The sequence below is a fragment of the Notolepis coatsorum genome (genome assembly GCF_963971535.1).
Source record: "Notolepis coatsorum genome assembly, chromosome: 7".
In the NCBI taxonomy this organism is placed as follows: Eukaryota; Metazoa; Chordata; class Actinopteri; order Aulopiformes; family Paralepididae; genus Notolepis; species Notolepis coatsorum.
Genome location: NC_140171.1, coordinates 48,466,145 through 48,480,912, shown reverse-complemented (window position 1 = coordinate 48,480,912; position 14,768 = coordinate 48,466,145). Strand labels below are relative to the sequence as shown.

General features: G+C 43.5%; 1 protein-coding gene across 3 annotated transcripts in view; it reads right to left on the bottom strand.

Annotated features, from left to right (window-relative positions):
- The window catches only part of htt (huntingtin), a gene marked incomplete at its 3' end in the record, with an annotated part of 160,495 nt that overhangs the window by 33,912 nt on the left and 111,815 nt on the right, over nt 1–14,768 (bottom strand). For all 3 annotated transcript variants that reach the window (XM_084318190.1, XM_084318189.1, XM_084318188.1), the window contains 9 exons: nt 13,957–14,058; nt 10,501–10,685; nt 9,817–9,943; nt 9,592–9,695; nt 9,315–9,469; nt 4,897–5,036; nt 4,412–4,497; nt 4,113–4,243; nt 2,048–2,180 (listed from right to left, as the gene is read on the bottom strand). In XM_084318190.1, the coding sequence (XP_084174316.1) occupies nt 2,048–2,180; nt 4,113–4,243; nt 4,412–4,497; nt 4,897–5,036; nt 9,315–9,469; nt 9,592–9,695; nt 9,817–9,943; nt 10,501–10,685; nt 13,957–14,058 (1,163 nt within the window). The remainder of the gene's footprint in view (nt 1–2,047; nt 2,181–4,112; nt 4,244–4,411; nt 4,498–4,896; nt 5,037–9,314; nt 9,470–9,591; nt 9,696–9,816; nt 9,944–10,500; nt 10,686–13,956; nt 14,059–14,768) is intronic.

Genomic DNA, 14,768 nt, shown 5'->3' with positions numbered 1-14,768 from the left:
GATCATCAACAGATTAATCTTAATTATATTCATAGGACTTACCCGACTCCTATAAGATTGAACCGAATGGGGCTTAAACAAGACTCTATGCTCCTTGTGTTCAAGGGGCGATATCGGTACATTTATACATATGTACTGGGAATGCCCCCCTGTTAAGATATTCTGGGAAGTAACCACGCAATTATCAGAATTTTTATATCTGAACATACCTGTACTGCCTTCTGTATTGCTGTTGAATGATATTTCTCAAATAGCAGCCATTAAACAACTAAAGAGACTAATTTTGTCCGGTCTTACGGCTGCTAAAAAACTGATAGCATCACGCTGGATTCAACCGGATAAAATGTGCCTAAAGGTATGGGATCTTACTTATCTCGATGTGATTTATCTAGAGATATCTACAGCAAGAATTTTAGGTGTCAATGAAGCCAGCATTGCAATCTGGTTAGAAGTGGTGGAGAGAATAAAGGTTAGCATATAATTGTAATCCTTGGTTAGAAGCTAAATAATGGATGGATTATCCAAGGGGGGTCCTGGGGGGGGAAGAAGAGCGAGTAAGAGCATATGTATGTATTGTATTGCAAGTATAATGTATATATCTCGTAAACTACATTTATATTGATTCAAATATTGAAATGTATAATCCTGTGATTTATTGTGGATATTTACTGTTAATGCTTGTGTGTCTAGTTTTATGTCATGTCAAAGAAATAATAAAAAAAATTGTTCACAAAAAATAAAAATAAAATAAATAAATAAATAAAATAAATAAATAGGCTACACGTCTCTCCTTTTGTGTTACAAATTGTGCACACCGATAACATACAGTAGGCCTCTTTACTTACTTAAAAAAGGAAACATCAAGAAATATGTTTATGGTATTCCATCAAGTCTGAGTCATACAATACCCACTGGCTTTCATCTTCAACAGACTTAACTTGACTAAAAAGACAAAAAAGTTTATGAGTTTTAAGAGTTTAAGAGACAGCACTCACTGTATCTCTCTCAAACAAAGCTCCATGTTCTCCAGTAATATCTCCATAATCTGAGTTTGCAATGCATGTGTCAGGTACAACAGAACCATTTTGATTGACAGTCGATTCTGCCAATTACGTCACACCGCTAGCACCCACCTCCTGCTGTTCTTACCACCAATCGGCAAGCACTTATTCGTTTTTTACTTCCGGGAAGTCCGCCATTGATTTTGACGAGAGCTCAACAACAAAGCTAATAAAGTTAGCTCCCCACGGCCCACGAGTAGGCTACCAGCGCTCCGCAGGAGTACTAAACGAGGCATAATGATTTTACTGCAACGAATGTTATAATAAAAGCTTTTCTATACATTTGTCAGATTGAAAACTTTATTAACAGATTGGAGAATTGGTACAATTCAGTACGGGCTAACTGAGCAAAGGAAGGAACTTAGATATGAATGAGTAATGCTTGCTATGTTCGGGTAAATACGCTGATGTTATTGAACGTGTAACTATATAACGTTAATGCCACAAAACGATTGCCTTTGTTAATCATAAGTAACTTTGATGCAGTAGCGTGTGTGTGGAGGCGGCGTTGTGCAGGTCGCTTGACTGAAACTTTTCAAAGTTTGAACGTGTGGGCCAGATCAATGACGCAACACAAATTGATGGATATTTATCGGCACATTTGAGCTTATCGGCCGACAGGCCGATGGCAGTCAACAAGACACTTATCGGCCGATACTGATACCCGGCCGATATAACGGTGCACCCCCTAGGAAGGATAGAGGGAGATAAAGAGACAGAAGGAGAAGGAGGGATAGAGGGAGATAAAAGAATGGGGTAAGAGGAAAGCTAAAAAAAAAAAGCCGTTGATTTAAAAATGCCAGAGGATTAACATTGACAAAATATGACCAAGCTGAAAAGTATTTCACCAATAATTCACCAATGAGCAAATGTGTCGTGTCAGATGGCCGGCTAAATAAGCGAGCCATGTATGACTAGATAAGTGTGTGTGTGTGTGTGTGTGTGTGTGTGTGAGAGAGAGATTAAGAGGGCATGTCTTAGCTCACCGATCGGACCACCTCGCTGATGAGCACCACAGGAGTTCTCCTGTTGCTAGGGGACCCAGGGATCAGCCACTGGCTGTAGAGCTCCAGCAGGAACTGGGAACAGGAGTGGATGTCTACACCTGCACGATGCTTCCTGCAAGGAGACACACACGAGTTAGAAGAGTTTTAAGAATTCATATATGCTCTTCCTGTACCCCAGGACAGCTTAGTCAGTATTTGTTAACACGCGCCTCTCTCCTAAAGCTAGAAATCAGAGAGGACAACACTCCAATATTTGATGTAAAATCTGGGACTGCTCCATAGACAATGAATGGGGCTCTGACTTTAAAATGTTTGTGGGAGCTTTAAGACCCAAATTGAGTTTTATTTTGCAATGCTAGAATATAAATCCTATTTAGAACAGCTCACACAATAATGTTTTGTTCACAAATACTGACTGACCTGTCCTGAGGTACAGAAAGAACACATGTGAAAATGGTGGTATTCCCCTTCATCCCAGTATGGAAAGTGTGCTAGCGCAGTGGTTATGAAGGTGCTTCTTCTCCGCACCTAATAAACATTACATAGATTATAATAACGTTAGATAAGTTATTGTTCGCTCTGTGTAATTATGGATTCACATAAACATCATGATAAATCCTCATTCATCTGCATGGATCTATCAAAGCCTTCCCCAAGCCTCTTGCCCAGGTCCGGTTTAGTGTAAAACAACTGAAATTTTAAGGATGCTAGCAGAGAGGGAGGAGAGAGACATCAGAAGCACACTAGCGGAGAGAGGGAGGAGAGAGACATCAGAAGCACACTAGCGGAGCGAGGGAGGAGAGACATCAGAAGGACACTAGTGGAGAGAGGGAGGAGAGACATCAGAAGGACACTAGTGGAGAGAGGGAGGAAAGAGACATCAGAAGCACACTAGCGGAGAGAGGGAGGAGAGACATCAGAAGGACACTAGTGGAGAGAGGGAGGAGAGACATCAGAAGGACACTAGTGGAGAGAGGGAGGAGAGAGACATCAGGACACTAGTGGAGAGATTGAGGAGAGAGACATCAGGACACTAGTGGAGAGAGGGAGGAGAGAGACATCAGAAGGACACTAGTGGAGAGAGGGAGGAGAGAGATCAGAAGGACACTAGTGGAGAGGGAGGAGAGAGACATCAGGACACTAGTGGAGAGAGGGAGGAGAGAGACATCAGGACACTAGTGGAGAGAGGGAGGAGAGAGACATCAGAAGGACACTAGTGGAGAGAGGGAGGAGAGAGACATCAGAAGGACACTAGTGGAGAGAGGGAGGAGAGAGATCAGAAGGACACTAGTGGAGAGAGGGAGGAGAGACATCAGAAGGACACTAGTGGAGAGAGAGAGGAGAGACATCAGAAGGACACTAGTGGAGAGAGGGAGGATAGAGAGACATCAGAAGGACACTAGTGGAGAGAGGAGAGAGACATCAGAAGGACACTAGTAGAGAGAGGAGAGACATCAGAAGGACACTAGTGGAGAGAGAGGAGAGAGACACCGTACAGATGCTAGTAGAGAGAGAGAGGAGAGAGACACCGTACAGATGCTAGTGGAGAGAGGGAGGAGAGAGACAACATACAGATGCTAGTGGAGAGAGGGAGGAGGGGTAAAGGGGGCTAACAGACACCTGCTTCCTGGCCCAAGAGTCAAACTGATTAGTCCCAGGGAGTAATAAAGTAATTATTATAAGTTACTGTTTGTTAAGAGAAGTAATGAGGAATATGTAATACATTACTTATTATGAATGAAGAGAGTGTGTGTGTGTTAAGGCTGAGCCCGAACGTTCGAACGTTCGTTCGTTACGCTGACATTCGGACTTTAATTAATGGGTTCGAACGTTCGGTGAAAAAAAAATAAAGGAGTGCTTTGTTTAATTACATGTTTACATGAACAGCCACCACTGTAAACAACATGTTTTTCACCAATAGACTATGCAATGCCGCCCTCCGTAGGATCTATAATACAAAAAAATATATATTGTTAAAAAAATTAGAGTTTTTCGGGGCCTTAGTGTGTGTGTGTGCGTGCGTGTGTGTGTCTCTATCTCTGACCTAGAGTTTATGGGGGAGAGGGGTGGTGAGGTGGGGGCTGGAGTGTCCGTCTCATCCTCCTCATCTTCGCCCCACTCTTCCTCCCTCAGAGGTGTAATGTTGTTACCCAGCCACACTGAGTGGATGGACACCTAGAGAGAGAGAGAGAGAGAGAGAGAGAGAGAGAGAGAGAGAGAGAGAGAGAGCGAGAGAGAGAGAGCGAGAGATAGATAGAAATGCAAGACAAGAAGTATCTTTTATCTCTCTCTGCTATTGAATAAGCCTCTCCCTGCTTTTATTTATTTCATTCTCTCTCTCACCTGTCCCAGCTTGTAGTCCATGTTGCCCATCTCTCTCTCCGTGTTGATCTGAAGCAGCAGCTTCTCGTGGCTGATCAGAGTACCTGCTAAAACATCAATACATTCATACAGTTAGGATATACTTAAGACAAACTTACTTTTACTTACTTTTTACAAACATCGTTTTTCACCTGCTCATAGCGGCCGATACTGGTAGTTGTACGAATTTGAGTCCAAATGCAATTACCAAACAGGTTACATTTTTCAGACATGCCCATTGTGAGTGTAGGGGGTGACAACCTGGGATGGAGTCTAAGAATTCTGGGCACAAGAGATGATGTGAGGTGGAGACTATATTTTCTGTACCCATGAAATGTCTTTAAAAGTAAAAAATCAAACCTCTGTTAATATTTTAATCATATGCATGTGTGATATATGATCTGCAAATGCAAATAGTATTTATGTTTGTGTGGGTGTGTTTGTTTCAGTGTGTGTGTGTGTGTTACCAGCGGATGCTGCTGACAGTGAGGGGACAGGGTCCCAGGCGTGGTAAGGGTGGTGTGTGTGGACGTTGTCTCTCTTGGACACCAGGGCCTGGATCTCTCTCTCCACCTCGCCCCTGATTACAGACAACTTCCTGCCAAACCTGGACACAAGCCACACAAGATACAGAAAGACACATTTAAAACCCTACATGGTTAAAACCCCTTTAAATAACTTATTTAAATACGTGTTTTCATATTGGACTGAAGACAGAAGTGATATCATTTTGAATATAAGCAAATACAGTAGATATACAGTACATAATTTATTTGTGTGTGTGTGTGTGTGTGTGTCTGTGTGTGTGAGTGTGTCTGTGTTTCAGTGTGTGTTTGTGTGTTTCAATGTGTGTGTGTGTGTGTGTGTGTGTGTGTGTGTGTGTGTGTGTGTTTCTGTGTCTGTATTTGTTTCAGTGTGTGTGTGTGTTTCAATGTGTGTGTGTGAAATTTGAAATGTATTAGAAGGATAAACCCCTTGAGATATGCTATCTCGTTTTCGAGGGGGTCCTTAACCCTTTAATCGCCAAGGACGCCGTAACACGTCATTCTCCGCCATGCGTAATCTGCCAATGACGCCGTAACACGTCATTGAGATCAATATTTCAAAAATCTGTGATGGCAATCATATTTCACCAACGGAGACTTGAGATCTCCTGTTGATCTACTCTCAACTCTCCAACGGTTCAAGATCGCCATCTGGTGGCCGATGGGAAGATCGGCCAAACAGCAAACCGGAAACAGAAAGTGGTGCTCATCCAAATTCGGTCCGACCACTCGCTATAGCTCCCGGGGCTCCATCTCGACACACTGGATAATCAATCGCTCGCCCTAACTCAATAAACAACGTTATTTGGACGTATATAGTATTATACAACCTGGAAATGGTTCATCTAGATCAACATCCCATAATAGCAAAATTTCTACTCCAAGCTGATCGCCCAACGGCCCGAGGAGACTGGGGTAAGTTTCAGCGTTTATTATTACCGTGTTCGATACAAACTGCTCTGATGATCATATCACCCACACTACATGAATCATCTAACGTTGGCCACGGAATTATAAACGACCCCCCCCCCCCCCCCCCCCCCCCCATCCGGTCAACATCAGATGATGAGTAGTAACTTCTAGAAGCACGTACATTTGAATTTTTTTATCTGGCGCCGATCGCTATCAAACTGTATTTGATCATCAATTTAATGCATTTAGGGCTATAAATCACGCTCTGCAGAATGCTGCAGAAAACGATAAAAACATATTTATACTTTAGACCGTATTTTAGTATGAATATGTGAATGAAAAAGTAGAACGTTGCTACATCCTAAACGATAGATAATTGACATTGAATGGGCCATAGTAATGTCAATTTAGCAATACAATTTAAAAAGTTATAGCCCTGCAAAGAAGGGGAACTTCTCCATAGACAAATAGAGCTGGCAGAGGATGGTATAAGGATGTACATAAGCCTGGCAGAGAAAGGGTTAACATAGGATACAAAACATACAATACAATACATAACAAAACAAAAGACAGGACAACAAATATACTTATACACTGACAGACGCTCTCCCAAGCTCACCCCCACAATCCACACTGATTCCTCCCAAGAGGATCACCAATATATATATGTTCCCTTATAAAACACATGTGTGTGTGTGTGTGTCCCCGTTTGTTTCAGTGTGTGTTTCAATGTGTGTATTGTGGCAGATATCATCCCCCGTCCCATGGCTACGTGGAGGAAGGGAGATACTACTGCCACGGGCAGAGGAGAGTTAATTAACTCTTTAATGGCCAGACCCGAGATATCTCGGGTTAACTCGCCATGCGTTGGCTGCCAGACCCGAGATATCGAGTTTTGGTAGTTTATTTTATTTTATTCGCTATTTTTATTCATTATTCATCCATTGACCTCTGTGTTGCCATAGGAAGGGATTTTGAGATAGCCAAAGTGCAATACCGGCCGCATCCTGCCAGATGGCAGTGTCGCCCACCCTTTGAAACCTTATATCTAACTGTGTTACACTCAAATGTCACCGGGCGCTATATTTAGACGGAGCCGAGTAAGACGCTTCATCCGAGCACTTCCAAACTCAGTACCTCAACCTCCTCCCGGTAGGCCTTCTCGTCGTTGTCCGAGATCAGCCCCACCACCACTGTGTCGTCTGCAAACTTCACTATGGAGTTGGAGCTGAACTTGGCCACAAAGTCGTGTGTGTATAGTGAGTACAGCAGGGGGCTCAGAACACAGCCCTGGGGGGACCCGATGCTCAGGGTGATGGTGTTGGAGGTCTGACCCCCCACCCTGACCGCCTGGGGCCTTTCGCTCAGAAAGTCCAATATCCAGGCGCTCAGGGCGGAGCTCAGACCCAGCTCAATCAGCTTGTCCACCAGTCTGGTGGGGACTATGGTGTTGAACGCTGAGCTATAGTCAATGAACAACAGTCTCACATAGCCCCCCTTCTGTCGGTCAAGGTGAGAGAGGGTGCTGTGAGACATCCTCTCAATATGCGGGATGCGGGACAGTCGGTCAAATCCGTGCCCGCATGTGCACACACACGTTAGGGCTCGCAGTCACAGTCACACACACACATTTCCACTCTCTATTGTGTCCAATAGACGAGCGCCCTTTTCGACCGCGTGAGATTGTTCAGAAAGTTTAGCGCGCTTGACAAATTGCAATGTGAATGCAGACGAACCAAATGAAGAATGCAACAATGTTGCAATTCCACCCCCCGAACCGCACCGAGTCCACCAAAACTATATGTGAAAACGCCCTTAAAGTGTCTAAAGTGAGTGTGTACATGTGGATGTGTGTGCAGTCAGGCACGTTGGAAGGGGGGGTGCGACTTTACTTGTATTATTTTATGACAGTATTTATATATTTGTATATTATATTGTCCAATCTGTTAAATAAAGTTTTCATTCATTCATTACACTACTGTACACAATCATACCGAAGATTGGAGCAGAGTAGATTTTCGAGTGATGACAGACCGTCACAGACAGATTGACAGGTGAAACAACTAATTGTATTCAACTCCCGTCTCCCGCCCTTCCCACGCACCACAAACCACTGAGCTATTGTGATACAGTGTAGATCATAGGCTTGCTCAGTCAGTCGATTTTAGCTAGTAGTCAGACTTTGCTAGCACAGAATGTCTCACTCCCAGAAAATAAAAATATCAGATTTCTTTTCGAAACGTCCCGCCGGTCCCAGTGACAGTCAGAGAGACAGAGACGACAGGTCGTTCAGCCTCAGCATCAGGTATTGAAGAGTTAACTGAGTCTGTTCCCCCCCGATCTGTGCCAGCAGCAGTGCTACGTCCTGTCCATCATACAAGAGCTGCAGCCACAAACACGATCCATGCTATCGGAGGTGGAAAGACTAATAAAGATGTGTCTTTCGCTCCCCATCTCTGTCGCGGCATCGGAGCGCTCTTTCTCTGCCCTGCGCAGACTGAAAACCTGGCTGCGCAACACAATAAAGCAAGAGACTCAATCACGTAGTTCACCATGACATTTTGGACGACATCGATGATTCCACTCTGATAAAAGAATTCATTTCACGTACGACTGAGCGAAGGTCCACTTTCGGTCGTTCATGAGACGGATGGTTCACCGTTTAATGAGGTATTCAGCGCCAATATTTCACAGCTGTCAGTTCAAACGCGTCATTCACACGGCAAAGCGAGCAACTATTGGGACTAAAAAAGAGGACACCTGTGTATAGCTATGAAAGTTGTCTGCATTAAGATTGATCCACATTAAATGCCTCGAGGTAAGAGTCTTTGTCTCGCCAAATAAGCGTATACCGCATAAGCAAGCCAGATGGCTGCATGGCAAATGGCAATAGCCTTTCTTCAGATAAAATAACTTTTGTTTGATGTTCGATTTTATCTGAGCAATGTTTGTGAAATCAAAATCCGCTTTTTGACAATGTTGTTTAAAATAACCCAAACAGAGTAGCTTTAGTATATAGCCTAATGCTGTTCTGCAATAGGCTAAAGCAGGGGTTTTCATCAGGCTTGAAAAGTTAAAATAAAACAATTATTAAGTTCTTCTCGTTTGCCTCACGTCTCACGTCATTTTCAGTTAAAGGGTCAATAGAAATAATTTATTTCAAAGCCATTCTAAACTAAAAAAAAGTTCCTCACGGCGTTCTGAAAAAGAATAGAAAATCTCAGAAAGGCAGCACCCCCTGCCGATTTAAAGTTCCAACGTGCCTGTGTGCAGTGTGTGTAGATGATGGGTTGTTACATAGTGTCATTGTCATTGAGCATCCTGATGGCCTGGGGATAGAAGCTCCAAAGTGTGTGTGTTTCAATGTGTGTGTGTCTGTGTTTGTTTCAGTGTGTGTGTGTGTGTGTGTGTGCGTGTGTGTAGCATACCGTGTGTCCAGGGCCTTGAGGCTCTTGTTACGGGGCTGCTGTTCCAGACAGCTAACAGCAGGGTTCCCAGCGGTGGGCAGGGTCATGGCACTCAGCACCAGGCTGGTGATGGCCTGCACTGCAAGCACATTCAGCTGAGTCCGCTCCAGGTCCTCCTGAAGGGAAGGAGGGTAAAGAAGAGTGAGGGAAGAAGCTAAATGTGTGTGTGCCTTCAGATACTACAGACATTATGTGAACATGTAAGTTGTAAGAGAGAGAGGGGGGGGGGTGGCAGCACCTCCTGTGGCATCTCCTCCTCCTGGTCAATAGTGATGGGTTGGGTGACCAGCACCCCCAGCAGAGTGGCCCAGGTCTCCTCAAACTGAGTCCTACTGCTCCAGCCTGGACACACAGTTACAGTTATAATACAAATGACGCCCACTAGATAGGAAATGGGTATGGAATGGCCCTATTGCCACCCATTTGTGTGTGTGTGTGTATGTGTGTGTCTGTGTATGTGTACCCAGTGTGTTGATGCGGTAGAGGAACTCTCTAAAGACGTCTTTTTCTTGGAGGAAGTCTACGGGGATCTCAGGCAACGACGTCCCAAAATCTCCTCCTGGCCGAGGAGACCAACCCAGCTTCCACACCTACACACACACACACACACATCATGAATATGTACTGTGAACACTGAATGAATTTCATATACTAATTAAAATGACAGAATACACACACTGAACCAAATTCCTTTCAAATACAAATAAACTTAAAGGAACATGCAAACATTATGGGATGTGCTTACCATCATCTCCAGAGTCAGACAAGAAGATAAGATACCAATTTACTCTGTGCGTTCAGTAGAAAGCTATCCAGCTACAAACTAGCCTAGCTTAGAATAAATTAATGGAAGTGGATACGGACCAGCTAGCCTAGCTGTTCGTCAGAAACACCTCTCCCAGAGTTTTATAAGCTAGGCTAGTGGTCTGAATCCGCTTCCATTCATTTGTGCTAAGCTAGGCTAGCTTGCAGCTGGATAGCTTTCTATTGAACAGACAGAGAGGAAATTGGTATCCATCTTCTTGTCTTGACTCATTTCCCATGATGTTGGCATGTTCCTTTAACAAAATACACACATACAGACACAGTGAACACAATTCCTTTCATTCCTGATACACAATAAACCTGTGAACACACACACACACACCAGAGGGGGTACTCGTGTGTAGCTGTTGACCAGGGGCAAACGAGACAGGCTGATGATGATGTTGCGAAGGGTGGGCGTGAGGAAGGCGGGGATTCTGCTGTTTCTATGGTGACCCAGCGCCAGGACGCTCTGCAGCCCCTCCACCAGCTCCGCCATGATCTCACAGGCCCGCCGCTCACACACATCTAGAAAACACACACAACCAGGGTTATTTGACATGCATTTCAATAAACACGGTAAAAATGCTGTCTTTCTAAAAGCTGAAACACACTGGAAGCTGAATGACCGCTGGGCGGCACCCACTTCACTGTGGCGTCCCTATTACTGGGTGCTGCTGTCCACAGCGGGTGGCCCAGCACAGAGCTCTACCCGGAGGAGGCCGCTTGCAAGTTCAAGTTTGTTTATTATTTGTCGAAACAAAATACTTTATAATGAAATGCTTGTTTCTGTATGAGCCCCTGAGAGTGTGCTACATACAGTAAAAAGAAAGTAAAAAAATTTAAGAAGTAAGTAAAAAGTAGGTAAAGTCAATAATATACATATATACAATACAGAGTAAAATGAGTAACAGTGAGGTAGAATGCAGAGGTACAAAACTTGGGGTAGGGTGCAAATGAGGTATGAATGTGGTGCAAATCTCTTTAATAATAGATAAATATAAAGTGTGTTAAAGTGTCTAAAGTGTGTGTTAAGGTGAGTGTTTGTTTAAAGTGAGTGTGTACGTGTGGATGTGTGTGCAGTGTGTGTAGATGATGGGTTGTTAAATAGTGTCATTGTCATTGAGCATCCTGATGGCCGGGATAGAAGCTCCTTCTGAGTCTCTCTATACTGGTCATGAGACTCCGGTAGCGCTTGCCTGACCGCAGCAGTTCAAAGAGGCAGTTGTTTGGGTGACTAGAGTCTTTGATTATTCTCTTAGCCTTGGCCCTGCAACGCTTGTTATAAACGTAATTGTGCACTCGGGTGAACAGGCCACTCTCTGTAGTCTGCTGCGGTCTTGTGCGGTGCTATTCCCAAACCAGGAGGTGGTGTTACCAGTCAGGATGCTCTCTATTGTGCACGAGTAGAAGTTCTTGAGGATCTTCTGACTCACTTTGAACCTCCCTAGGCGCCTAAGGAAGGAAGGAATCAGCCTGTTCAAATTGAAGTTCCACCTTATCCCTGTATCGCCCTTTTTGCCTCCATTACTGTCCTCCTTACGTTGTATTTCGCCGCCTTGTGCTCGTTCATGTTGTCACGAGCCCAGTGTTGTAGGCTGAGGTGCGCGCTTTCAGAGCCTCACGGACGGATTTATCTACCCAGGGCTTTTGGTTTGGGAAAACTCTAATTGTGGTGGAGGGGATTGTTTCTTCTACCAGATTACCAACAAAGTCCAGCACTGTTTCAGTGTAATCATTTATATTATTCTCACGGAACACGCTCCAGTCTGTGCACGCGAGTGCCTCTTGCAGCGTGTTCTCCGATTCCATAGACCAACGCTTCGCTTCTCGCGTTACTCAGGGATGTGATTCATCCATTTGAATGAATGAACACATTTTATTTGTATAAATTGAACTGTTCACAGGGAAGAGGAAGATGGGAGAGGAAAGGGACAAAGAAAATTAATCAAATATCTCAGTGTACCCCTAAGAAATTTAAAGGGGGTCATCTTTACCCCTCCCAAGTCATACTGGCTCAAACACGTTAGGACCGTATCTTTTCTTCTTTGCAACCAGATTGTGCAACAACTGTAACCGCCTCCTCTGGAAGTCTTGCCTACTGTGAAGGGCTGCAGTTGGACTAATGGACTCTTTTGCTCTCAGGTGGATTTTGAGAATGAAGGTGGTGACATTTCTCCATCTCAGCTTCTTGGTTATGTCTAGGTTGGCCTCTGTACCTCATGCTTGAGAGTTTGATGTTTCTACAGAGCTTCACATTAACTGGACAATGCTTGCTCTCCCTTGAGTAGTGTTGAGTGGCAGACTGCTGCACTGCTTGCAAGTAACCTTCCTTGGTTGGTCAGTTTTACAAAAGCAATCCAGTGTTGGTGTGTTTCCTAGTGTGTTGACGTCTTTACAGCATCTCGCGCCACTCAACAAAACTGCTAACATTATCGATAGCCAATGAAAATCTGTTATGCAAGAATAGCAGGTCTGATAAATGTTGCTTTCGCGTCTCGCTTAGACCAGGTGGAAAAAGAATCAAAACATACATAAAGCTCAATATTATAAAAAATAATAATAATAATTTTTTACAATGAATTTTTATGATTATTTTTTTTATCATGATTTTAGGTCAGAAAAACCGGAAATCCGTTTAAAAACGGAGAAATCACATCCCTGGTTACTACAGGAACGTGCTTGAGACTGTCTGTATTCTGGCATAAGAAAGATGGCGTCATGATCAGATTTACAGAATTCTTAGCGAATACTGTACTATTGTCTGTTTGAGGAGAGTTCTTAGCGACTTCTGTACTAAGGGCCGATCCCAATCTCCCCCCAACATTTTTATTACAGCACTATGTTATCAAGACATTTATAAAACGCTGCATATTTAGCCAAAACATGTTGCCAGAACATACAAAAAAATTATAATAATTTAGATACTTTTTTTTTCCTTCAATGCGCTGTCGCCTACCCACGACCCCACTTTGGGTCGCGACCCATAGTTTGAGAACCGCTGGTGTAGGGTATCCTAATTCTATTGTGGGTCTAGGGAAAGTGATCATCTAGCCCTCCAAACGGAGCGTTTTCAGATGTTGACTCAAAACGGAGGGGTAGAAGGGAGAGTGTAAAGGACTTAGGTTCCGGTTTCCCTTTGAGGAAAAAACGTTGAATCATGTGTCTTTTTTCCCCCCTCCATCTCACACTGTTCCAAAGATGATTACAACAATTTCCACTACTCCAAATCAAAAGGAATAAATGGTTATAAATATATTTTGATGGCAGGTTGGTTATGTCAGTTTTAACAATAAGATACGGCAAAACTTCTCAACCCGGACAAACCGAGCAGTAACATTCATAATTCCGGGTTTGTTTTCTCTGCGGACGGGTCGTAGAAGCGATGGGGTTTGTAACTTGCGGGTGTCGCAGAGATATTCAGTAAAAATGCCAAATTGTGTGGCTTTTTCTCTCCAGAGGCACAGCCGCTGTGTTCCAAAGATTTCAGTTCCACTACATTTCAGTTAAAATTATATATATATATATATGTTGTAGGCACACAATTAACCTAATCTCAAAATACACTGTAAATAAAGTGCTGTGTTTGATACGTACAACAAATACGTAGGCCTATCAAAAACAAATAAGCGGATACAGAAACATGGCAGTCCTTTACATTAGTTCACTACTGATGACGAAACCAGGGGTGTCCCATTTCCTAGGTAAAGATTTAAACCCTGACCCCTTGTAGCTTAGTGTTGAAGGGCCACTATCCAGTCGAGGGAGGTAGGGCCAAGGGAAGGGAATTGGGATTTACTGTCTGTTTGAGGTGAGTCTACTTGTTCCTCCTCAGAGTCTCTCCCTCCGTCTTTTCTCTTCCTTTCTGGATGGAGCAGCTGGTCTCCAGGGTGCACAGACACTGGAACACACACACACACACAGACACACACACACACACACACACACACATTAAAAAAAATGCAGCAATCTTAGCATACAAGTAGTTACCAAAAAAACAGATATTATCCTAGTATCCCCCAATATCATGTTCATCCTAATACGATACCCCTGGTATCCTACCCCTAGTATCCATAATATGCTACTCATGCTAATATCCTACCCCTAGTATCCCTAATATCTTATTCATCCTAATATCCTACCCCTAGTAGGGCTGGGCGATTAATTGATTTGATCGATTAATTCGAATGAATGATTTAGAACAATCAAAATCGATTCCAAAAAAGAATATATATATATATATATTTTTTAAGATTCACCTTTTATTTTACAAAAAGTGATGTTTGGTGAAAGTTAGATTTGCACTTTATTAATCCCAATAGGGAAAGTCATTCTTGTTTGATGATCAAGAGGCACCTTTTATTTGTTTTAAGTGAAGTTTGGTGAAAAAGTAAGTTATTGCACTATTAATCCCAATAGGGACATTCATCTTTGTTTGATCAAGAGTCTTCTTCTTCTTCTTTTGGCTTTTCCCGTCAGGGGTCGCCACAGCGGATCATCCGTTTCCATCTGTTTCTGTCATCTGCGTCGTCCTCCGTCACTCCCGCTGCCCACATGTCCTCCTTCACTGTGTCCATAAACCTCCTCTTGGGCCTTCCCCTCCTCCTCTTT